Source organism: Paramisgurnus dabryanus, chromosome 11 (genome assembly GCF_030506205.2).
Source record: "Paramisgurnus dabryanus chromosome 11, PD_genome_1.1, whole genome shotgun sequence".
NCBI lineage: Eukaryota > Metazoa > Chordata > Actinopteri > Cypriniformes > Cobitidae > Paramisgurnus > Paramisgurnus dabryanus.
Genome location: NC_133347.1, coordinates 3,714,220 through 3,741,522, shown reverse-complemented (window position 1 = coordinate 3,741,522; position 27,303 = coordinate 3,714,220). Strand labels below are relative to the sequence as shown.

Here is a 27,303-nt window from a genome sequence, read left to right as displayed (position 1 = left end):
TCATTTATTTGATGTATTGTGATACTAAGAATGTGGCATGGCATAGGATACCAGTGCCAGGATGCCAATTTTTGACCATTGTGCCTAGGAAATACAAGCGGTGGAGAAACAATGACTTATCATCACAATGTGTATTTCTGAAATACAAAATGAGGCGCCTGCTTATAAATTACCATCTCATTTTAGTCTCTCTTTAGATTATGAATGAAAAACTACACAAAGAAAAAATGAGTTTGGATTGCTGGCTAATCCACTCTTAATATTATGGTCTGCTATATTTCTTATAGTGGTGGTGTTAAAACCAGAAACACTTTACAATAAGGTTGTATTTGTTAACATTAGTAAATGCATTAGCTAACATGACAAAGTTATTTGTGTCATTTCATGGTGCATTAAAGGTGCAGTGTGTCAATTTTAGAAGGATCTTTTGACAGAAATGCTAAATAATATACAAAACTTTATTATCAGGGGTGTATAAAGACCTTTTATAATGAACCGTTAAATGTTTATTACCTTAGAGCAGTGATTCCCAACCGGGGGTACGCGTACCCCAGGGGGTACGTGAAGAGTTTCCAGGGGGTACGCGAAAAGATTTACATTTTGCTTTGATCTCATTTACTTTTAATAAAAATGTCTTTCGTTTGTCCAGTCATTTACCTAAGATTGATTTTTGTGAGGAAAGCATTGTAAAAAGGACAACTTTGTAATTTTAATCTTATCATTAATATAATTAGCCGTCAAGAGTAAATGCGCTGCATGATCCAAACACAATAGCGATGTCCAACTCAAGAACGATCTGACTATTTTCAATGAACCTGAATAGTTTCTAAAGACACAAAGTTTATAAACTATAAATAATGTTCAAATAATGCTATAATATTCATTCCCGTTGCCATTACATTTTCAAATTGTTTTTGGCTAACATATATCGTCCCGTATGATGTCTTTTGTATTTATAGAGAATGTCTTAACACATTTTGTTTCTCTTTATATTTGAACAGAATAATTTAACTTATTTGCACACTTTAATTATCAGTAACTTAAATTGAGATTTTAGTAAATTTAGGGCATTTACTAAAAAGGACGTGAGAGCTCAATTCCAAATAAGCGCCGGAGTGGAAAATTTGCGTGTGACTTACTACAAAGGCGCAAATAAAATACACAAGCACAATAATGACATAATCACATTTCTATAATGACCAATGCAATCTATTAAAGCAGCGCAAATTAGTACAGGGTCGCAAATAAGAGACCTCGGCAGGACATCGCAATGAAAATGCGGACTGCGGAGTATGAAATTCCAGCTAAGTGAAAGTAAGACGAAAGATGAAGGGTAAAAGAAGTTTTGAAATACCTGATTTGACTTCTCCTCGTGACTTCTCCTCCTCTTTTCTCCAGCAAATTAAACATAGCTTGGCAAACTATATATATATATATATATATATATATATATTTTTTTTTTTTAAGTATGTTCCTCTGGCAAAATTTGAGTCCTCGCATTAATGTTGCTTCAAAAGGAAAACTTCCACAAATGCAAATGCAATAAGGTCGCAAAAATAACATCTTTTCAGAGCTAAATATCTACTGCGTGTCTTTAGTAAGTTCAGTCGTTATTTAACGCCAAAATGATGGTTTGCGCAAGCTGTTAGTAATTCTGGCCCTTAAAGGGGTCATATGATGAAAGTTTTTAATTTGTAAAATAAGTCTTTGGCGTTCCCAGAGTCCCATATGTGAAGTTTTATCTCAAAACACCCTACAGATAATTAATTATAGCATGTCAAAATTGCCATTTTGTAGGGCTGAGTAAAATGTGCCGTTTTTGGGTGTCTTTTAAAATGCAAATGAGCTGATAAAATGCAAACACTGATCGCAATGATAGTGGTTTGTTGAAATAAACATGCTTAATCAGTCAGTGCTTTTTACTCTAATGTTTAAAATCAATAAATATTACTAATTATTTGTCTTTAAAACACAACTTAGGTTTAGTTTCGATGAAGGGGTACTTGAGCCTTACTGATAGGGCTGTGGGGGTACTTAGAGCAAAAAAGGTTGGGAACCACTGCCTTAGAATGAGACGTTTTTATCTACATACACGATGGTCCCCTTACATGGAAGTCGCCATTTTGTGCCACCATGTTTCTACAGAAGCCCTTAACGGACAATTTGTTTCCAACGATGGCATGTTTGTCAGGTGATGGCTTTTGTAGCTTCTTTGTGTGTTTCAAAAGCAAGGGGTGAGCAGTGGACTGAGCCGTTGGTTGCAATTCACAACATTACCACTAGATGCCGCTAAAATTTACACACTGCACCTTTAAGTAATGTTACAACTTTTGATTAAAAAAAAATTATTAAATATCTACTAAGATTAATAAATGCAGTAGAAGTATTGTTCATTGTTACTGTAGGTCATGTTAGCTAATGCATAACTAATCTTAAAAAAAATACAACTTTATATTGTAAAGTGTTACCGAAAAACCTTTGCTTTACCAGTGCATGCACATGTCTGTTAGCTGTTCTTTATTTCTCTAAAACAATTGTATCGCTCCCCTCTTTTTATTATCATTGACAGCATTATATGTAGGTAACTTGATGTAGCTTGGACATTTATATATCTGTAGAAATGCACTGACATTTGAGCTTATACTGAAGCAATGGAAATCTTCTCAGACGCTGAGCGCAATGCTCAATCTTGTCCCCAAATGCTGCCATGCTCGTCTCAGGACTACACAGAAAGCTGCTTTGATTGTGGTCTGTCCATTTTGAAGTCGACAACATTAGTACAATTTTCCAACTTTAACACAAGTGACACATGAGAAGGTTACTGGGTGTTTCATTTTAGATAATCTATTATTTTACACTTATAATGAAAGATGAAGATCTTGTGGAAAGGATAGGAATGGTTACACTATTTTTTTTTTTGATTAAAGAAGGTCATGAATAAACAAAGGTGGTTTAAAGTTGTAACGCTGAAGGCAAGTAAAACCAATGATGTTTGTAATATCTATTTTGCTTCTATATCATGGTACCAAATGTTAACCCATTTTAAATCATCCTTTGAGATTGTACTGTATATTTCCACTTCCATTTAATTCTGTATTTCAGACTTTTCCCTTGTTCAGTTTGTAAATGTTATTTCTCTGCTCACGTGTGTTTTATCAATTCTGTATGAACACTTTCCAAATTGTATATAATTTGCTGTTCACTCGATTGTTTTCAACGTTTTATATCTCTATTGAAAAAATAAAAGAAATAAGATTGTAAAAAAGTGTTTTTGGTCATATTTTGTTTTATTTCCATCATATAAGCAACGTGTTTTGTGCACAGACAGATTAATTGATTATTATTGCATTGAAGGAAATTCTGTAATGAACATTATCATGCTACCTTTAATACAGACAGATATACATGGGGGATTATATAATTGCAGGTACATTTGGTGTCCAAAGTCATAATTTTTTCAGGATATATTTTTATTAATTTTAACAATATTTTGTTATGGCCTGTAACATCTTGAGATCCATGACAATGAGTACCAAATTATTAAAAATATAACCTTTAAAAAAAATAAAGTAAGGAATAATTGAGGCTGTTGAATTATTTGAAATTATACCACGGGGCTGTTGAATGCTTTATTCTGATTGGTTGAGAAATGTTCCACGGGTATGCATTATTTTTCGATAACCGCACACCTGACCTGTCAAATGTGTAAGGAATAATTGACAACGGGTCGTTGAATTATTCGAAAATAATGCATTACGCCGCGGGTGAATTATTCTGCTTATACCACGGTTACCACAAACATCGCTCTGGTGGTTATTTTAAGACATTTGACATGTTAGGTGTGTGTTTACAAAAAAATAATCAACACCTGTGAAACATTTCTTAACTTATCAGAATAAAGCATTCAACAGGCCTGTAGTATAACTAAAAATAACCACCAGAGCAATATCTGTGGTAAGCGGAATAATTAAAACTTATTTGGACCCCGTTGTGCCGCATTACCACCTTGGGTGTGCATTATTTTCGTATAATTCAATGACCTGAATTTGCATTTTGGGGTGAAATATCCCGTTAAATATTTTTTAAATGAGCCAAAGCCAACATAATCCCATGAGTGTAAATCCAAATTTTATTTCAAAATGATATAGACAGACAAAGAAATGCATACATCATTAATCCCATTTGAGCAACTGAAAACGTTTATTAGTTTTTTTCCCCGATATATAAACAGAGATTGCGATGGACAGACATACATCCCGCGAGAGAAAGTTATCATATACATACGGTACGATCTAAATGCAGTAATAAAACAATAAACATGTAAGATAAGTCAGAGATTGTGTTTTAAAGTACAGATTGAATTGAACTCCACCTATCGGCTCACTTCAATGTGACTGTCAGCGCTGTTTGTCTTCACTGTGAAACCCTGTGGCGGCGCATCTGATGGCGATTCACGCGTGGACTCAACGAAACACGGCGCTATTCGGACCGTTTGGGTGTTTCAGTGATAAACACCGCATGTGATCTTCACGATGAAGGTCTGTCAGCTTTCACATCTGCTTTAAAATGACCTCTGTGAAGTGAAGGAGAACCGGAGAAAAGTTCATCTGAGGAACTTCACGCGCATTAGCGAGCGGCGCTAGCTCACTTTAAACGACACTTTTTTAACATCCAAACGCTGTTTAATTCATTCATAATGAAGATGTAACGATATGTAAATAGTATTTATAGTCACTTTTACAATGACTACGTTTTAAGTTTAGCTGTTGTTCGTGTTTAGTGCGGTGTTAGCTTGAGAGTTGCTAACTTAGCTGTTTCTGTCAACTACCTCTTTAGTCAGGGCATGCTGGTTTCATGAATATTTTACGTTGATTTATACACGAAATAGAAACAGTATTGCGATTTATTGCTGTTTATGTCATCTGAAAAGATTGTTCAGAAAGTTTTTTTCCTCAAAGTTGACTCACTTTGTCCACGGACGTTTTTCTGAGGAAATGCAAATATACACAAATGCTATTTGTTAACATACAGGAAGATTATACAGCGAAATAAAATATAAATGCTTAAGTTTTAACCCATGTTAAAGTCAACTTTTGTGTCAGAGCAAACTGTTGCGATCTTTTATGTGACGTCATAGGGGGACGCATTCTCCATCGCTCTCCATGCTGTTAAACATTTATTATATATTTTATCCTACGTGTTGCTAACAATTGAAACTGTTTAAAGTTAGTTTACACACATAGCTGTTCAACAAGGTTACTAGCATTACATTTCCTTTCATTTTGAATGATTTAGTATCAATAAGCTACAAAAAAAACATGTCTGTGTATTCAAAACTGCCCTCGCAGCTGCAGAAGCCTCTTGCAAGAAAGGCCATTCTCCTCCTGGTTGCTCTGTATGGGGCCAAAAAACTTTCCCCTTATATATATGGCAGACTAAAAGGAAAGACTAGTACACAACAAAAAGCCTCTGACCCGGTTACCTCCAACGGAGAAGCCCTCGAAGTTGCGGAGGCGAGGAAAAAGAAAAGAGGTCCAGCTGTGAACCGGGAATTCTTGGAGAGGTTAAGTCATCTCTTGCGAATACTCTTTCCCCGTTTTTTCTGCAAAGAACTCATCCTGCTCGGTTTCCACTCTCTCGCCCTCATCTCGCGCACTTTTCTGTCCATTTACGTGGCAAACCTAGATGGCCACATCGTGAAAACCATTGTGAAGAAAGACCCGAGGGCGTTTGTGGTGGAGTTAGCCAAATGGCTGCTCATCGCCATTCCCGCAACTTTCGTTAACAGTGCCATACGATATTTGGAGGGTCAGCTCAGTTTGGCCTTTCGCACCAGGCTGGTCACCCATGCCTACATGCTGTATTTCAGCGATCAGACATACTACCGCGTCAGCAACATGGACGGCAGGCTGGCGAACCCTGACCAGTCCTTGACGGAAGATATGGTCATGTTTGCGGCCTCTGTGGCCCATCTGTACTCAAACCTTACCAAGCCCATTCTCGACGTGGTGGTGACTTGTTACACGCTTCTGAAAACCGCTGAATCGAAAGGTGCCAACACTACATGGCCCTCAATGATAGCTGGGATCGTGGTGGCGCTCACTGCCAAGGTCCTGCGAGCTTTCTCGCCTCGCTTTGGCAAACTGGTGGCTGAGGAAGCGAGGAGAAAAGGAGACCTGAGATACATGCATTCACGCATTATCGCCAATTCGGAGGAGATCGCCTTCTATGGTGGTCATAAGGTGAGCATTTTCATTGTTAGTTGAACTTGGGGGTCATCTTGTGCCCTGATGGCAAAGCAGGTACCCTGCCAAAATGCATGCAATGAGAAACATTCCTGAATGGGCAGTCATGTGATCATAGTGTACCAAGGGTCATGTGATGTGTTTGAACAAAAAGGACCCCCTGGAATTGGGGCAAAAGTCTTCACCCAAAATCAAGCTCACATTCATTGACATTGTGGTTACCATTATGATGGTTTTAACTCTGATTGTAAATAAATTCATTGTAAATAAGTTTTCATAACCTTTAGGTACTGTTTATATTGCTGTATTTCCCAACCTGATGTTGTCTTGTTGGTTTTGTGCCTCTGTGTCTGCGCATGTGTTTGCATGCCTGCGCAGATCGAGATGTTGCAGCTGCAGAGGAGCTACACGGCGCTGTCCGAGCAGATTAACCTGATACTGTTTAAGAGGTTGTGGTACGTCATGTTGGAGCAGTTCCTCATGAAGTATCTCTGGAGTGCTTCAGGTCTGGTTATGGTCGCTGTGCCCATCATCACTGCTATTGGATACTCTAAATACGGTAATGATTATCTTCAGTCCTCCTGTCATTGTCTGTGAGTCCATGTAGTTGCATGTCAAAATGACTTTGAACTGTTTGTGGATATGGTGACCTTAACCGTGAGTTTACACCAGTCGCGTTTGAGGCGTCTACCGCGCCTAGTTTGCCGCTTGAACAGTTTAATGCTACGTACACACCAAATGCAGGGCATCGCATTACTCGCTCTAGATTACTCGCGGGATTTAACTTCGTGCATATGCAATTTTTTTGCTCGAGTTGAATATTTTCAACGCGTTTGAAACGAATAGCACGTGTTTTCGCGGTAAACGCGCCACCCATATCGCGTCATTTGCATCGCCCCACGCGAGGACCCGTCTGATCGCGTCTTTGCATTGACTTTGTATGTAATCTGCTCGCGCAAATCGTTGAACTCATGTCTGGTGTAAACCCACAGTAAGTGTACTCACTTCATTCGCGTGTGAAATTCTAGTCATCGAGAAAATCACGCGGAAATTCGTGTCATGGGAGGGGCTTCTGCGACTCCGCTCGCTTTCTGTAATCATGTCACTACTAAAGCAAGCTCCTGATTGGTTAATGTGGCGCGTTTTTCCGCCAAAGATCAAAATTTTCAACTCGTGTGTTTGCCGCGGCAACACTCAATTCGTGCCATTTGCGCGAATGAGGTGGAATCTCGTCTACCGCGCCAAACGCCTCATTTGTGCCGCGAGACCTCCAGACGCGCATCAACGCGTCTTCACGTTGACTTAACATTAAAATCACTCGCGCTTGACGCCTCTACCATGGCTGGTGTAAACGCAGCATAAAGGGGCTATTTTCAGCTCGCTTGTAGCTTAGGTTTGGTCATTTTGGATCCTGAAATCCACACATGATGTAACTTAAGAACCAAGCCTCTTGGACACAAACAAAGCATATTTTATAAACAGTCACTTGTTGTGCAACTTTTGATTTGATGTGCATGTGTGCGTGTCTGCATAAGATGGAAGTGCATGTTTTTTTATGCGTCATTGAAGGGTGGCAAAACATGACATGCCCTAGGAATGTCCTTGCATTAGGCAACTTCAACAAAAACAAGGTCATTGTACCATTGATAAGGTGTTTCCAACTTTTTCTCTTATTGTTGTGTTGTCCAATCAGATTCAGAAGATGTGAAGCAGGCAGCATTGGTGATGAAGGAGGAGGATTTGGTAAGCGACCGCACGCAGGCCTTCACCACAGCCCGAAACCTTCTGAACGCTGCAGCTGACGCTGTAGAGAGGATCATGAGCTCGTACAAGGAGGTGAGATGCTTTTTTACCTACTGCTCCTTTGAATCTTGCCATAGTTACAGTAAAACATACAGCAGATGCTGTGTATTGTCCAGATACTGGAGTTGTGGCGTTAATGGATTGTATATATGATGTAAAGCCCAGGATACACTGCACAATTTTTGGCTGTCCCAAATGAAAGATTGTCATCGTAAAACAATCGTGGCAATTTCTAAGGGTGTAAATGGGACAGTTTGTTGCGATTCGATACAGTATCAATTATCTGCTATGTGATGTTTGCCGATACATTGGGCATTTCTTTGATGCCATTACAATTTAATTCCATTTTTTTTTATTGATACGTAAGGGATAATGTAGAGGCAGCCGGTAGTTATTGGGAAATAAGCCCCGACAGTGTGATCAGGACCCGACGCGAAGCGGAGGGTCTTGTATCATACTGAAGGGGCTTATTTCCTGATAACTACTGGCTGCCTCTATATTATCCCGCTTATTACACGGCTACTTGCCACATAAGAAAAAAAACTGGACATGAATATGAATTTGAAACATTTTATTGGCATATTTGTTTTAAATTAACATTTTTATCCTTCCGTGAAACTTTGCACAGATGCATAAAATGATCGTAATACCTTATTAAGATCCTCTGCTTCATACTTGTCTGTCTCCATTTTTTTTCTCTTTTAGCCAGTCTTTGAGAAGTTTTAATGCCCATTCTGTATTTTTTTGTGTGTTGGCTTCGTAGCTGTCATGCTCTATTTTGTCAAGTTCAGTCTCAGTAAGCTGTCTGTGTCTTGTCGTTGTTCGTTTTTCTATCCACTGTTTTTTTTTTTCCGTACATGTTAAAATTAATGTCAAAATGTTCCATTCTTAATTGTGGTTGTCCAGTGTTTGTCACAAGGTGGCGCCAAACAGTAATCTTTATTGGCGCGGAGCGATTTTAATCGTAAAAGTAGTACCGGCTATGCGTTATTACTTTGGAGCGGTTATTATTTGAAAAGAACGAACCTGCAAATGTCTCAATTGACCAATCAGAATCAAGCATTCCAGAGAGCCGTGTAATAATTTAATATAACATGCCTAGTTAAGCAGTTATATTTTTAATAACTCACGAATGCAACCAAAATACGTAACATGAACGTTTAATTAAACTCTTTAAAAAAGGCACAATCTCTCTACAAATTGGGACATTTATAACAACAAACTAAGAAAAAAATAAACTTTATTTTTTAAGGAAAAAAATTCTAAAATCAAGCTTATGTTGGCAACAGTCAAAGTCTTTAGCGTTTTGGCTTGTGCTGGTAAGGGTTTTCTGCCAATCTGTTTGTGCAGTCCATTTTCCAAATACAAATAATATCCAAACCCACTATTTGCATCCTATAACAGTCACAACGTCTTCTGCCTCTTTTGCTGTGTTTTTGTTGTTATAACCACTTTGTTGCAGCATTGTATTGACTGCTTAGAATAGCACACGAAAGTAAACAATATGCAAGTTTTGGTGGAAATGCGTAGATGGACGTTATGTCAAAGAATGAGGAGAGTGTCAAAAAAAGGTACACCATATCGATATTTTATGTGTGGCATCAATGCATCCTATTGTTAGAAATTTAATCAATGTATCGAACCATATCAAGTAGGGGTGACACGATTCTCCAAATCCTCGATTTGATTACATTTTCGATTTTAAACTCACGATTCGATTCTCGGTTGTTTTTTTGTTTTTTTTGAAAGACAAAAATTATATGCCTTTATTATTATTATTATTATTATTATTATTATTATTATTATAGTTTCACATTAGCATGCAATTGTGTGCTTTTCCTCGCATGGGGGGTTGTGGGCTTTACTTACGCAAGAACGCTTGTAGAGAGAGGATTCCTTCTTGCACGCAGATGGACTTAATGCGCGCGTCTTGGACTCCTCCTAGCATCTGAAATAAAACTGGTGCGTTATAAGCAGCTGCGCTTCTCTCTGTCTCACGTGCACGCGCTCTCGCATCTGTCCGAAGTCTAAACATAAACTAAAGTAGTAATCCTTACGTATTTGTTCAGTTTTAAGCGTTTCATGCGAGCTGAGGCAAACTATCCCTTTTGTTTAAAATATAACCCGCTGCATCTTGGCGGCTCTCTAGCGCATGGCAGAGAGCTGGGCTCTGTCAAAAGTCAGATCACTAGGTAGTAATCCTGTTTATGATATCCATTACAATGAGTTGTAGCAATACATCCTTCGTGTTTAAAATATAAATCACGTTCCGCTGAACCAATGTTTTTAAAGGCACCTCTGAGAGGTTTATTTTCCCCCGCTTGACAAGCCGACCGGACGTGACATGGGGGCGTGGCAGCATCGACGATCCCATTTTTTGATTCAAAGTTCGATGTTGTGACTTAATTTCGATTGATTTCGATTTAAAATCGAAATCGTGACACTCTTAACAAAGAGGCTCTTAATCGGTTGTTTTATTTTGTACTGTGATAGAGGTTCAAAGATGGCCGTTTTTTTTTTTTTTTTCTTCGGTCTTGTGACCAAATATAGCCTATAATAGTTTTCTGACAGTGTCAAAAATTCAGCATGATCAACACACACCGTGTTTGCTGCTATGATCTGTGTAACAGTATTTGTTTATTAAATGCTGCTGACAGTGCGCTAAAGGGCTCATTATACGCAACGGCGTAGGATACGTGTCAGTTTTCATTCTTCTGCGTTGTCGTGCAAAAATACATGCAAACCACTGGAAGGCAGTAACCACAGTAGCAGCACAACCGTCAATAAAGAAGCAGCTAGGTCAGTTTAACCCACAAATCAAGAAAAAAAACAGCAACTTGTTGTGTATGTTTTGAGAAGACCAGCAGTGATGTTAGCAAATAGACATTGACTTTTGTTGCAGTTTCAGCTAAATCACTCCTCAACTTGGCCCAGCTTTGTTTTCACGTCGCGAACGGAAATAACTGATGCAGTTTTTTTACCTGACGGGAGGGGTTCTAGTGGACCAATCACAGCGCTTGCGGTCCGCGTTGAACTGACATGCTGTTAAAAATTTGGCTAGGTGCATGTCTACGGCGTAGACCTTACACACGACTATAAATTGGACTTAACGTGTCACAGCCTGCGATTCAATGGGTATCATCATCATGCGGTTTACATGCTTGTTGTACCCAGGTTTAAACGATCAAGGTTGCTCAGTGTGATGAGGTAATGATCTTATAAGTTTGCAAAAATCCTGCAGCGTATCCCGGCTTTAATGTGCTGGAAAATGTCTTCGCTAATCACACAGTTAAAAAAAACTGATGCTATTACTCCATGCATTTTACTTCTACTTTATGTGAAGTAAAAATGTGCCATCTTATTTGTTACACAATGCAACACATAAATCAAGCCCTGCCATTTTTAGACTGGTCATTTCAGCCCAAAGCCATTACCTCAGTGCCTCACAGCAAGAAGGTGCCCGGTTCAAGCCACGGCTAGGTCAGGTGGCCTTTCTGTGTGTCAGCATAGGTTTACTCCGGGTATTCCAGTTTCCTCCCACCGGCCAAAAACATGCAGGTTAGGTGAATTGGAGATGCCAAATAATTGCCCTTTCCCAACACGTGTATGGATTAACCAGTTCTCTACTGGAATGGCGTTAAGAAAAAGTAAACAATTTATTTTTGTGAAAAAGTTGTCTGGTAATCTCACAATTCTCAACTCTCTCCGCAGGTCACAGAACTTGCTGGATATACGGCCCGTGTGCATGAGATGTTTGCCGTATTTGAGGATGTGCGTGTCGGGGTGTACCGGCGCTCGGCTGCAGAGATAAAACCAGAAACGAGCGGAGCCCAAGAAGTAAAACACGGCGTGAGAGTGGAGGGAGCGCTGCAGATCAGAGGTGCGACACGCGTGAAACAAGTCATCCAATGCCAGGCTTTTAAGCAACACACAATGTAAAATAATTATGTGGTGATGTTAACATTATTACCTAACTTATAGGTCAAGTGATTGATGTGGAGCAGGGCATCAAATGTGAAAACCTGCCCATAATAACCCCAACAGGAGATGTGGTGGTATCCTGCCTGAACATCCAGGTAAACTTGCATCATTTAAATACTTTTGATTTGCTTTTACCCAGTGCAAGACGTCCATGTGCATGTCTTGTGCTTGGTTACGAAATTATTTCTGACTTTATGCTGCAATATGCCGAGTAAATGAGCTTGGTCTGATGCAACATGCTGTTCTGTGCATAATTTATGTCTGTAGTCTGTGAATATGTCACGAGTTTTAACATTTATCTCTTCTGATTTATTTCAACTTGATCTGTGAGTTCTGATAATACAGTGAGCTGATAGTGCGTTTCTGACCTTTGCTTTGAGAGTTTAAAATGGGTTAAGATATTTATAAGCCCATTTTTTTTAAAGACCCCAGAAGAGATTATAATTTGCTGTTGAACTGTTTTTATTTCATTCATTCATTCATTATTATGACTGTATATCTGATTGCTTGAATTGTTATGTGATATTAGTGTTGTTTATTTTTTTAAATATTTTAATTGACTTTGATCGTCTTCTGCTCTGTTAAATATAAAATAAAACTCAATGCATGTTGGCAGGACTTCAATCTATAAATTCGGCTAGTCAGATAAGTGCAGCAGTGGAATGCAGATCCGTCCTCACTCCTGCTGTTTTTATGCATGCTTTAGACATCACCTATAGAGAGGATCTATACGAACCCACCCTAAAAAGCTTTAATTTTAAAGGAACGACAAATAAATTATGTCTGCAAGTATGATTAACCTTATGAATGCACAACAAGATTGCATGCATGCATGCTTGGCACGCAAGTCCACGTGCTGGACTTCAAAAGATGCATTTCTTGAGTCTGTTTGCTCCTTTATGATTAATTCATGTTTCCTGTGAAATTCTGAGAAATGGGTCATGAGCACCACATGTTTGACCCCCCTCTGGTCTGCCGCGGACAATATGCTGATTATATTCCGGTCGTGCGTTGGTGTTCTCTTAAAGTTTCCATGGCCGCATCTCGATCTGCAGGGGCGGTATGGGGCTAATATCCTCTCATGTCCCTGATGTCGCAGTCATGTGGTGCTCATGAAACAGTGCACATTACCCACAATGCTCTTTCGGATAATTCCCCCAGCAGCGTAGCCAAAAGAGGTCGCCTTCTGCAAGCCCAGAGGATGAGGGCGTGATAGGCGATGATGTCATACAAAACCCCACTTAGATACCAAATAGAAAGTTGAATAGACTTGGTGGTAATACTGTAATCGTAGCTAATCTCCTATTTTGAATACTGTATATGAAGTTCACTTAGAAATTGTTGTACAGTTTTTCGTCTCTACGTTGTCTTAGACAACGACGATGACGACTTGTTTGTCCTGTGGCAGCTACGGTAGCTTCTCTTTGCATTTCGAAATTGAGGTTGTTGCAATCACAATCTCACCACTAGATGCTGCTAAAAAATACATTACACCTTTAAAGGGATAGTTCACCCAAAAATGAAAATAATGTCATTAATACCCTCATGTCATTCCAAACTCGTAAGACCTCCGTTCATCTTCGAAACACAGTTTAAGATGTTTTAGATTTAGTCTAATGGCTTTCTGACCCTTCATTAAAAATCTACATACGGTATACTGTCCATGCCCAGAAAGGTAATAAAAATGTCATCAAAATAGTCCATGTGACATAAGTGGGTCAGTTAGAATGTGTTGAAGCATCAAAAATACATTTTGGTCCAAAAGTAAAAAAAATACGACTTTATTCAGCATTGTCTTCTCTTCTGGGTCTGTTGTGAAGTGCATGCGTGAAACTAAAGTCATGTGACTGCAGTGACACGGATGATGTGTTATCCTCAGACATGTTTGCGAAGTTTTTTTTTTTTCAAACTTACAGCGTGTCTCCTTCAGACTGTACACAAAAAAACAGCTGGGGCGCACCAGATAACACGTCAGCCGTGTCATTGCAGTCATGTGACTTTAGTCTCACACATGCACTTCACAACAGGCGCAGAAAAGAAGACAATGCTAAATAATGTCATAATTTTTTTTATTTTTGGACCAAAATGTATTTTGGATGCTTCAACACATTCTAACTGACCCACTGATGTCACATGGACTACTTTTATGATGTTTTTATTACCTTTCTGACATGGACAGTATATCGTCCGGAGATTTTCAATGAAGGGTCAACAAGCTCTTGGACTAAATATCAAACATCTTAAACTGTGTTTCCAAAGATGAACGGAGGTCTTACAAGTTTGGAATGACATGAGGGTGAGTGTTTAGTAACATTATTCTCATTTTTGGGTGAACTATTCCTTTAAGTCTGTCCAAATTTCACTTACGTAATTAAATTGCATTTGGTTACAGGACTTTCCCGTCGATTAGAAGACAACGTAAAACCTGTTATGTAAGATTGTTTGTATTTTGATACAAGTTATCTAGTCTGTGCCCCATCAAGCTGGCACCTAGCAGACTTTTTGTCTTGCGTTTTGGAAGTTTTCATTTTTTGGTCTTTTCAACTATTCCTTTAATAGAAGTTTAATTCTGTTTGTTGCAACCTTGCTTCAGATGATGTAAGCCCAGATGATTCACATTGGTTTTGATGTTGTGCTGAAGATCTTATATTAGTAATTGATGCTATTGCAGGATGCAGCGTTATTTTGTTTGTGTGTCTGGTGAGTGACTTTAGTATAATGATAGGGTGCAGGGTAGTCATCCGTTTTGCCCAGTATGGTATGTTGTGCTGTTAAGAGAGGTATTTAAAAACCATCAGCTTTTCCCTTCGGAGTGGCTCTTTTTAACCCTGTGGCTTTACTGAATTTGTAAACACATTACGCTGTTTCCTGTGGCTTTCTTTCTGTATTGCTGTGTTTGGGCCACCCGATTTTGACAGAAACCGTAATTATTGATTATTTCTTTTGATGTCGTAATTATGATTATTATTTTTAATTATTAGAATTTACATTACAATGCCAAGAAAATGTGCATAAAATATCAAAACAACATGTCTGTAGTTGTGTTTCTTTTACCTATCAAATTGCGCAAATTGAAATTGCAAATAAAAACACGTCAATTTTGCAAAAACGTTTTTTTATACTCGCATACAGTGTTTTTTTTTTCATTTACAAAATACTTTTACAGGTCACCTGACATGCATAAACATCAAATTATCATTATTTAGTGATCCACATACTTTAACCTCCCAGAAACACATTGTTTGTGTGGTGGTGGCTACGATATACATAAACCTACCAACATCCGTCATCATGATAATTGAAATTACTTATCACAACAGAAGAAACTAAATCAGTTTTAGTCGCAGAACATCAGTTAATGGAAACATTGTCATTTCGCAATTGTTTTTTATCGGCATTTTGCATATTTCGAAAACATTTTGCGCAATCTGTATTGAAAACTAGACTTGTGATTGCTTATAGCATATAAGTAAAAAGCTTTTGACAAACTAAGCTTATCATCACTATTTCCATCAGTCTTTGTTCATGGCAGCGCTATTAACTGTAACTTTAAAGTCATACTGTGTACCAGTGATGCGCGGGTTGATCGTTACCCACGGTTACGAATCATCCAAAAATATTTTAATGATATTCGGGTCTCGGTCGGTCTGGTTGTTTGAAATAAAGGTGCCAATTAACTATTTTAAACAATTACTACTTTTAAAAAATGTGGGCCAGGAAGCGGGTCGGGTCCGAGTTGCATATTTTTGCGGTCGTTCGGGTGCGGGTTGTTTATACATTGACCCGCGCATCACTGCTGTGTACTATAGGATGTTTTTGCTCGTATAGTCATGGGTCTTCTGTAACATTGCTGGTTTGTTTCACTCCTCCCGTCTGCAGGTTGAAGAAGGAATGCATTTGCTGATCACAGGACCCAATGGTTGCGGTAAAAGCTCTCTGTTCAGAATCCTGAGCGGACTATGGCCGGTTTACAGCGGCGTTCTCTACAAGCCTTCACCTGAGCACATGTTTTACATACCTCAAAGGTAACTCAGCTACATGCCACACACCTTATATCAGCCAGAATACTGCCTGTGTCTTAAGGGGATCGCTCAGCGCCGCGCCGTTCTAAATCAACTGAACACATTGTTTTTTATGAGTATACGCACACCGGCCGCGGAGCTCAGCGCCGTGTCGCGCCTAGAAGAACTCGGAGGTATTGTAAACCGGAAGTGGACGTTAAATAGCGTGAGCTTCGGCAGATAGCGTCAACTTCAAAATGCAAAATATACGTTAGTAGCCAATGTTAGTCGTTAATGATTTGGGACAAATATGATGTTATTTAATGTTAAACTATGTGAGTGGCGCTGTGTGGCGCGACAGGGATTTGAGGAACTTCTTTAGTCACAGCTAGGCGGCGCGGACAGGCGCCACCTGGCGGCGCCGGTGTGCGTATACTCATAGAAAACAATGTGTTCAGTTGATTTAGAACGGCGCGGCGCTGCGATCCCCATGGAGATAGAAACACCAAAACCGTTAACAAATTTGTATTGTTTTTGTTTTGTTTCATATTAATAAGGAGTGTGGTGTGTTTAGTACCTTAGTAAGAATCATTAATGAAAATCTGAAACCAAAATATTTTTTAACATGGAGTCAGAATAACAAACAGAATCATGATGATTAAGTCCTAATGATTAAATAATCGGCTCATCGCAATTGTTTGGCCTCATCGCGATGATTTCAGATCACCGCAATGATTGCACATCTCTCTAAAAAACACAAGGGGGAGCTGCAGGAATAGATTTTTTTGCAGCCACTACAGATATGTGGTCCAGTACTAAAATGACCTTAGCAGGATTTGCTACTATTTAAGGCATGTTCTGGTATAGTTTATTTTGATTGCATTTTTATTTTTCAGAGACTTTATTGTGTTTATTTCTTATGAAGAATTTTCAGTTTTTTAAAGATATATTCATTTAATAATTACTTTTAAATATGTGTTATGTGTATGAATATTTACTGCCAGGTAAACCATGCTTAAAAAAACAACATAAACAATATACCATGCTTTTTCCCCATAGTGTTGAATGAACTTGTAGTACACAATAGTATGCTTATGTCAATCGCATGTAGTACATGAACAGGGATTTGCGAGCAGAAGGCAGGTGATTTCTTTTTGCGTAGGTTCACGGCCCTGCGCTGAGAAGCAGTCTGCTGGATTTAGTTTAAGTATTAAGACCAATTAGAATGCAGAAACGTGGGTGTGCGCATGTGTTTATTCTCATTTCCCACACCGTGCCAGGTTAATTAGCGCTGATGAGAGTGCGATTAAAAATGAGAGCACAATCTAAAAGCAGTCAGCACATATGGTGCTCCTGTGACTCTGTTACATATCGGATTCATTACAGAACCAACAGGAACACATGCTTTTACTTCCTGTTCTGAATCACACGGAGAGATGTGTACACCAGCAGCTGCTTTCTAGTTTCCCAACTGATGCTCAATAAACATTACATCAAAGCTATTATGAAGAAAGAGCAAAACGTTACTGCGGGATGAGATTCGTGAGGAGCCATTTCAATTCGAAACGCAGTCAAAACATTAACTTTCAATGAACTTACTTGAAGATAAAATTGTTTTTATTCTTGCATTACCCTGAATCCTAAGCATAAATGCATTTTATAGGTGTATTTATTTATTAACATGCATATTTTTAGCAGACTGCACCAGACTGGTTTAGTATTGTTCATGTGTGTTAACAATGAACGTGAAAGCACAGAGGATTGATGGATAGATAAACAAAACACAGCAAGACAGACCATGCAGTTAAAACATCTAGGGATGCACCGATGCAAAATTTCTGTGCCGATGCCAATATTTGATTGGAATGACATCTACTGATGTTTAACCGATAGTTACCGATAGTTTTGCTTTTTAGTCCTTGTTTCAGATTATTATTTCATAACATCTTAGAAGTACAGAGCGTACAATCTGCAACGATTGTCATTCAATTCAAAATAATCACACAGTATTTTGATGCGTTTTTCCGCCCCTTGTGATTTTCAGGATATAATCTGTCCTGATCATCGGCTGTTTTTCAACAATCGGCCGATGTCCAACAGTGGGAAAATTAGCTATTATCTGCCGATATACAGATTGTAAGCCGATACATTGGTGCATCCCTAAAACATCATTACATACAAAGTGAGAAATTTGAATGCGTAATCCGGCAGTGAAAGATTTTCATTAAAAGCATCAAAGAATCCACACTGTAAAAAAATCCTTGTAGCATTCACATTATAATTTTTAACTTGAATTTTACAATTCATTTCAACTTTTTTGACTAGTAAGAAGTTGTTATAAATTATAAAAATACATTTGAATAAGCTTAAGTTATTTCAGCTTATTAAACTTTGAAAGTTGATTAAACTTAAATATTTATGTGCAACAAGGAATTTTAATTAACTCTTTCACCGCCATTGACGAGATATCTCGTCAATTAAGAGAAAACGCTTCCCCGCCAATGACGAGATTTTCCGTCTTTCCGCAATACCGCTATTATCCACCAGGTGGCGCCCTTCCGCAACTTTTTAAACCCCGGAAGTATTGCCCTATGGCAAGCGGCTGCATATCCGTGTCTGTTTTAAAGATCGCTCTGAATGGGATCTCTATGAAAAGTCCGTCACAAAAATGGAATTATCTCTGCTTTTTGCTCAAAATATGGTGTTTTTGCAGAAACAAACCAATATTCAAAAGCTGATTTCAAAAGAACCATTGAAGGTAGGATGAAACGGTTTTTTTTGTTTGAAAGCAGAGGGTCTGTTCTTTCATTTGTTATATTGTATGTTTATATATTTAAAGAAAAAAAAGAACATTTTCTGGAAGGTATTAAACTTTGGTGAAAATCATGAAAAACGCTGGCGCTGGCTGGCAACTTTTAAAAAAAACGCTGGCGGTGAAAGAGTTAAAGTGCATCTAATCCATAAAAAACCACAAATTTCCTGAAGTTTTTTTGAATCCTGGATTCAGATTTCTTTTCTTATTTATTTTTTAATCATGCAGGCCTTACATGTCAGTGGGAAGCCTGCGAGATCAGGTCATTTATCCTCATTCTGTTGAAGAGATGAATGAGAAAAACATCACAGACAAACATCTGGAGGACATCCTTAAAACTGTGAACCTCTGCTACATCCTGGAAAGAGAAGGAGGTGAATCGCTTTACACCAATGGTCTTATGTTAGATACTAGACACACATTTGTACAAAAATTCAATTCAAGTTTATTTCTATAGTGCTTCTTACAACTTGCAAAGTAGCTTTACGAAAACAAATAGAAAGTTGTATAAAGGAAATATTTCTGTCGAAAATAAATAATTATGTTATCTTTTATTCATTTAGATGTTTGTAAGTGCAGCTATAAAAAGATAAACAATTAAATGTGATCAGTGTTTGGATTCTGTGGGTTTCAATTTTATGTGGGCCTTTGTAATGATTCAGTAATATAAGGTGAAAGATTGTTCATATTTGAAACGTGCGTGGTATAGTTAATACTGTATATAAACACAATTAAATATCATTAGGGTGGGATGCAGTCAACGACTGGAAGGATGTGTTGTCTGGAGGAGAGAAGCAGAGGATGGGCATGGCCAGGATGTTTTACCACAAGTATGTCACAGATTATTTACATTTTAACATTTTTGGCAGGATAATTGGATGATTTATCCCAACCTTTTTACTTGTGGGGGGCTACTTGCATATCTGAGCCCCCCAACCCTGAAGCTTAGATTGTAAATATCATAGATATTAATAATAAACATATCTCGGCATTGTAAGCATATCATTTTTTTTCTTTTAAAGGCCACATATGCAAAATCCACTTTTTCAAGATGTTTGGACATAACTGTGTGTTGGCAGTGTGTGAACACAAACACCCTACAATGATTTTTTTTTTTAATTGCACCAACATTAAACCAAAGCAGTCATTAGACATGCTGTTTGATTCCCTTGTCAATGTGACATCACACAGATATAGCCCCGCCCCCAAAACTACTGACTGACTTGTTAATTTTACCCAAAAACTTTTCTAAATTTGTTTGCTAGCACGTTGTAGCGCTAATATAGGCATACCTGAGTCTTATATTACATCTTGTAAAAATTGGCATAATAGGTGACCTTTAATGCCGGGTAATGAGTCCCTGATCTGAACTGTGTTGCCAAAAGTGAATTAATAATCCAGGGGAAAATAGGAATGATGTGAAGCCAAATATCCCAGGGTTAAAATTGACCCTAGGTTACCAATTTCAGATCTTAAATGTGTTATCAATCTATTTTTACAGTTTGAATCACAGTTTGAACACTTTAGGTACTTGCATTGATTGTAGTTTATAAATGTGACCCTGTCTGTGAAATCTAATGATAGATTTGGAGCATCACAGTTTGATTTCACATAGATTTCAATGTTTGACATGATCTTACTCAGTCAATATTAAACATATAAGGTTATATTTTTGCAAAATGATCTTTATATCTTGTAGGATGATGTTCTGTAGAAAACAGTAAATCAGAAAAACAGGGTTTGGATCGGGAATCTTTTCTATAATTATTTCTTTCTAAAACAAAGGTAAACACTTCCAAGATGCTAAATGCTAATGTATGCAAAGAAACTGCAAGAAAGTAAACGGCTCATGGTTTTCTTGAAGCCATTAAAGTGATAAAATATTCAATTACTAAATGTTATTAGCATTTAACTGTGTCTTGTGGATTCAGCGCATGTTTCTGGCATCTTTACAATTTATAATTTGCATTTGAAGTGAGCAGCTGCTTTGGGGGAGATTATAGTCGAACCACAAAGATATTTAGTAACCAAGTCCAAATATAATAAAACAATTCAACTTTAAAGAGTCCCTCGCAAATTCAACTTTTGTGTGTTTAAAGCCGAACAATCTGATTTATCTTTAACAGACCCAAATACGCTCTCCTGGACGAGTGCACGAGCGCTGTGAGTATTGATGTGGAAGGGAAAATCTTTGAAGCTGCAAAGGATGCTGGGATTGCGCTACTGTCTATTACACACCGCCCTTCTCTCTGGTGGGTTTTCAATCATATGAAAATGAGAAGCAGTTTACCGTTTGCCGGCTTGTTTTTTTATTTTAGGAACAAAGCAGTTTTTCTGAAATGTATCGCGTACTGAATCATAAACACGTAAGGGTTAAGGGACCACATCACAAATACAAGGGTTTGATGTGCTATGTAGATTTACTTGAGATTTACTAGAGCCTTTGCATGCGCTGTAAATGTTGATCTTTTTTTAAATTAGTTATCTTGAAATATTGCACTTGTTTCTGTGAAGTCCTACAAACAGCTTCAAATGCTTTTCAACATCTGTAGAAAAAAATGGCCTCTTTTATTCAACAAAAGTGGTCTCTGTCAATATAACTGATTAGTCCGAACCATTCCTCAGACGTTTTATTAAGCACTTCTGCATCGCCCCGCCCTGATTTTCATCTGCACACAGGAAGTACCACTCCCACCTGCTGCAGTTTGACGGCGAGGGCGGCTGGCGCTTCGAGAAGCTGGACGCCTCCACGCGTATCTCCCTGCAAGACGAGAAGCTCCGGCTGGAGACGCAGCTCTCGGGAATTCCCAAGATGCAGCAGCGCCTGGTGGAGCTGTGCCGCATTCTGGGGGAGGACAGCAGCCTGCCGAGCACGGAGGAGGTGGAGGAGAGAGAGCAACAGCAGGAGGAGGATGAGGAGGGAGAGGGGATGTCTGCTGCTGGAAAAGGCAAAGGCCTTATGGAGTGATTAGCAGACAGATGTATTCAAGGCCAGGTGTGTGTGGTTTTGTGTGTCGCATAGATGGAGTCAATTATGTTTCTCAAATAGGCTTCGGGAATCAAGGTCTGGTTTCTTTTATTAAAAGCAAACAAAAAACAATCAAGCAGAACACTGTAGTAAAATATTTATAACGCACATCGGAGACGTTTTGATGATGATCTGCGTGCATCTTTCGTCTCTCTTTTTCCTTTTTGATTAAAGTAACGCACATTCTCGTGGTAGAAGCTATATGATGCTGTTTTTGCTGAAGTCAGTGTTGGGTGTAACTAGTTACTAAGTAATTAGTTGCTGTTATTTAATTACTTTTTTCCTTGAAAAAGTAAAGTAAGGGATGACTTTCCAGTAATTTAATTACAGTTACTACTGATGTAGTTGAGTGTAAAACAATTAATACATTATAATACAATAGTGGATTTAACATCAACGTTAAAATGCATGTTTTTTATGTATCTTTATCACTTTAAAGATGACATATTATGAAAATTTGACTTGTCCATGTTTAAGTGCTATAATTGGGTCCCCAGTGCTTCTATTAACCTAGAAAATGTGATAAAGATCAACCCAGTAACTTAGTTTTGTTAAAGCATTTTCTGCAAGTGTGTGAAAAAATAGCTCATAAAAATAAGATCCCCTTGTGATGACAAATTTTAATAATACCGCCCCTTAATCTGCACTATCCAACCAATGCTATTTAATGCAGAGAGGGAAAAAAATTGACAGCAGAATTTCAACAAACCACCATCAATGCGATCAGCTCATTTGCATTTTAAACCCAAAAATGGCAAATTTTTGCTCATACCTACAAAGTAGCAATGTTAAAATGCTTTAATAAATGATCTATTATCTGATATTTTGAGCTAAAACTTCACATATTTACTTTAAGGACACCAAAGATTTATTTTACATCTTAAAAAAGTCTTATAATATGACCCCTTTAAATACTTTGGTGAGTTTTACACAGACATTAAAACCCAGTCTCACGGAGTTGCGTATAAGTAGCACGAAGTGTAAAAATCCTTCCCATTCACTCAAACGGCGCATCTTTTTTTGTCGTTTTATTTATTGGTTTCTAAATTTTTTGCTATTTTTTATTATTTATAACAACTTTTTGTTATAGAAAACTGACCCAAACCCCAATCCTTACCCCAACTCAAAGCGACCATGGCTTAAATGTAGACAAAAACACGGAGAAAGCTGTATATTAAATGACCTCCTTAAGCAAATCTGAAATCTAACCCTAAACTCAAGCGAAAATGGTTTAAAAACAGAAAAAAATTGAGAAAGCAATAAATAAAACGACAAAAAAGATGCGCCGTTTAAGTTAATGGGAAGGACTGGCGTATCATATGCACGCATGCATGTATTAGGGCTGGGCAAAAAAATCGATTTTTCGATTAATCATTTTTTTCTGTGGTTGATTCAAAATCGATTCTCAGAGGCCAGGAATCTTTTTTTTATTTCCGCAAACATTGACCGGAAGATTAACGTCTATCTAATTCTAAATCTAATTACTAGTCTTCTCCACTAGATGTCACCCTTTTTTTGCCTTGCGCGATGTTACCAAGGAGCGAGAGGCGAGCCTGTCATTTATTTATTCATTCATTCATTCAGTCTATATTCTAATATATTATAATATAATATTCTATATAATCTATATTCATTGAATTGAATCGAGAATCGGGTATAAAAATCGAGTTGAGAATCGAAATCAAATTGATTTGATAGCTTGTGAATCGAAATCGAATCGATCTGGAACATCTGAATCGATACCTAGCCCTAGTATGCATTGCACAATTTTTCCACTTCGTGCTATTTATCCGCATCTACACGAGACTGGGTAGGACATTACAGAAAATGCACCCAGGTTTTATTTTTGGTTCATTCACACTGCCAATGACTATCTGGAATCTGTACTTGTGTTCACACATATCGTAAAGATCCCATAAAAATATGTCACGTATTTAAAGTCCTGCACTTGGTAGGTTTTTTATCCACAGTTTGCATATAACGGGTATTTCTATGGCCAGAAACATTTTTCACGTGCATTTTTGTTTATGATAAGATTCTAGAGGAGCGCGTGATTCTAGTATGCTAGTGGATATTTGTCGAGCTCCATGATCTCTGCTTCATTCCAGTTTGCAGACATTTCTCATCGTGATTGTTAATTTGCATTTAAAACCCCCCTTTTAAAGAGCTGAACGATATATCTTGTTGCAATGATGCATGGGAATTTTTGTTTATTATAAGCTCATATGAGCGCATGACGCGTTGTTTTTTTATGCTGTTGAATGACTACGGAACGCCCATTACCGCATTGTTTCTGTTTCTTGTTCACACAGAGGCTTTTTGGGAACATAGACTGTAAAAAAAGATGGACGACGCGACGTCGCCTCCCTCTATTGTAATGAATTGAAGCCAAAAATGTCCAACCATGGTCGCCGCCATGTTACGTAAAACATCAGCTTGGATGCAAAATTACTAGCTAAAATAAAACGCATCACAAAAAAGAACACTTGAACATATATCAGCGTGATATCAACTACCTGAAAGGACCAAAACCATCTTTCGGAAACTTTTATTGGAAGTGTAAATAATTTTTTTTTTTTTAGAGCAGAGTCTCATTCGTTTGAATGAAGAGGGCGGGGTTTATGACTTGTACTGCTGTCAGCCACCAGGGGGCGATCAAAGAGCCAGAGGCTTCACTTTTCAAGACTTATGAGGCACACACGTTAGGTCCTCTTTTCGGGAGCGATCCCAAAACATTTACAGGACGTGTTTGAGTTCACACACAAGTTTGTCTGGCAATTTTACGGTTATTTTCTGGGACCAAAAGGCTGTGTGAATGAGGTATAATGATAACATTCGAGTGCAGTTTCCAATTCTCACTATTAACTAGTTGTTATTAGCATTAATATTACTGAGATATTGGCTGTTTATTCATTCTTAAAAAGCACATATTAATGCCTGATTCTGTAAAACCTTATTCTACATCCTTATTTCTACCCAATCCCTTAACTTAACAACTACTTTACTAAGTAGTAATTAAGAGTAAATTGAGGCAAAAATAGTTAAAAATGAGAATTGGACCTTAAGAAGTGTGAACAGAATAATTTATTTACTTTCATAAGATTTATTCAAGTCGTTTCAAATCTATCTTTCTATCATTTACTAATTAGTAATAAGTTATTAAATACTTTTTGGAGAGAGTAATTTGTACAGTAATCTAATTGCACGATTGAAGATGTAATTAGTAACTATTAATTAATTACTTTTTTGAGTAACTTACCCCAACACTGTGCAGAAGCATATTCAAATACAAGATAAAGGTTAGGAAAAAATAACAAAGTAACTGGTTACAATAATAGTAAACACCAAGAATTATATTATTCATTTCTTCTTATTTTGATTTCTATAAATCTAAAATTATTTCATAATTTGACTGCAGGCTTTTGTGGATCTGTTCTCTAAATGTTCCTTTGAAGAGTTTGGTTCCAAAACCAGATAACTGTTTTTAATTAATTTTGTCAAAACATGTTTATTATTTTGTTATCGTGTTTTATTGTGCCACTTAGTTATGAAGGCTTAAATCAACCAATTGCAGTTTGATTGATATTAATTTGAATGCACAATCAAAAAACAAGATTTTTGAAAAATTTAATTGTCTAGTTTTGGAACCAAACTCTTATTTTATTCTGCATCATAGTTACTTTGTGAAACCGAACATTTAGGTAGTATCAGAACCGGAATTTAGTTGAATCCCGTATGATTCCCATCACTTAGTTTCTAGACATAAAAAGCACAACAGGGAAGTTTGAGCTTTTGTTAGCTGTACAAAGACAATGCATTAAGTGAGCGCGTGTGTGTGTTTGTTTACTGTATATGTGCGTGTGTATGTGTTTTAAAGGGAGGGTGAGCGATACGAGACAGCTGCCAGCATGAGCAGGTGCGACTGTTGATGAAAGCACCTATGAAAGCCGTTCCTTTGGCTTGTTATCGCTGTTCTCTGAAGGATTCTCTGGAAATCTGTGGGACCTGTGCGTCAGTGTTTGTCTTTAGGGAAAAGTGCGAGTGAAGTTTGAAGCTCTTATTCTTCTGTGTCTACTGTGCACTTACGCATCGATGGTAGATGCTGTAGTTGAAATCCGTGCCATGTTTTACTGCAAAAAAATTCTTCGGTATATATGATGATATAACCGTAGTTGTTTCAATTATAGATATGAACTATTATTGCATGTATATTGCCGTTTCACCCTATAGAAAGCTCTGTCTAAAAGATTTGTTTTGTGGGTGTTGAAAGAACCATGTCAGAGTGGGAATCCAGAAAATTGGATTTCCAAAAGCACAGCTGCCAGCTGGATTGCCGAATTGGGTTTTTAAAAACCTTTTTGACATCTTTAATGGCTGTCTATATTAGTTTGTTGAATTTATCTTAGTTTTGAGGTGCACAATAGTGTTCACAAGCACTTACATGTGAATCAGAAAATGATGCATGCAAAAAATTATTTGTGTTAACAATTCTAAACAATCAGTGCATAGCACCTTACAAGCAAATAAAAATGTAATTTTCTATCTTTTATTTTCATAAGATAGACATCAAATCTCTAATTTTGACTTTTAGAGGAAATAGTTTTTCTTAAAAAAGTTTAATGTTTTATTTTGTAGAAAAAGTCTGATTTTGAAATAACCAAGGGCTTCATTTTGTTAGTTTGAACACAGTGGTGATGTCATCGTTACATCACTTTCCTTTAGCCCAAAGTGATGCCATCTGAAATATTGTTTTTCTTTATTTTAAGGTGATGACCACTATAGTAAATCTAAACATGAATGAGACTCATCTTGCACTTTCTTCAAAGTGTCCTTAGCATTTCACACTTTTTAATAACATTTCAAAAAGTATGACTTAAAAAAGTCAGTCACTTGAAAGATGTTTGATGATTGTAAATCTGTGCTGTAAGAATGACCTTAAAAATGAAAATATCCCAGTTCACAATTTGTATGACATTGAATTTTGTTGTTTCTGTGTCTTTAAATTAATGTGACATTTGCACGGAACGTTTAAAGCCTGAATCTTTACATTGCAATGGTTAGTTATTTCAAACTAATATCTTACCTTTCCTAACATAAATGTTTTTGATTTCTTTAGGTTTGATACAAATTAAAAATTGCAATGTAATTGATTTCCATTATTATTGTACCCTTTGCACATTTGCCAGAATGATAAAAAAATGCAATTTAATAAAACATTTCCAAAACTCTCTCTGTTCTTTTGCTTACTTTTATGGCATTTGCGATAAAGCAATACAAGTTTGAGAAATGTGAGAAAACACATATTTTGATGCAAATGTACCTTGAATGCACTTTAAATCACTTTGAATAAAAGAATTTGCCATTTTTGTCCCCACACACCCACTCTTCCTATAGCGCTAACGAGAAACAGAACAGTCAGCAAGGTTCTCACGG

General features: G+C 37.5%; 1 protein-coding gene across 1 annotated transcript; it reads left to right on the top strand.

The window, feature by feature from the left end:
* Positions 1-4,385: 4,385 nt before the first annotated feature.
* Positions 4,386-27,098, top strand: abcd1 (ATP-binding cassette, sub-family D (ALD), member 1). The gene is made up of 11 exons (XM_065248152.2): positions 4,386-6,242; positions 6,624-6,804; positions 7,939-8,081; positions 11,760-11,928; positions 12,030-12,124; positions 15,909-16,054; positions 19,071-19,216; positions 19,588-19,672; positions 20,969-21,094; positions 21,522-21,837; positions 25,748-27,098. The coding sequence occupies exons 1-10, from the start codon at positions 5,319-5,321 to the stop codon at positions 21,808-21,810; spliced, it is 2,304 nt and encodes a 767-aa protein (XP_065104224.1). The 5' UTR covers positions 4,386-5,318; the 3' UTR covers positions 21,811-21,837; positions 25,748-27,098.
* The last annotated feature ends 205 nt before the right edge of the window (positions 27,099-27,303 follow it).

Coding starts and splice junctions, on each gene's coding strand:
- abcd1 (XM_065248152.2), top strand. CDS start 5,319: ATGTCTGTGTATTCAAAACTGCCCTCGCAGCTGCAGAAGCCTCTTGCA. Junction 6,243..6,623: donor CCTTCTATGGTGGTCATAAG/GTGAGCATTTTC, acceptor ATGCCTGCGCAG/ATCGAGATGTTGCAGCTGCA. Junction 12,125..15,908: donor TATCCTGCCTGAACATCCAG/GTAAACTTGCAT, acceptor TCCCGTCTGCAG/GTTGAAGAAGGAATGCATTT.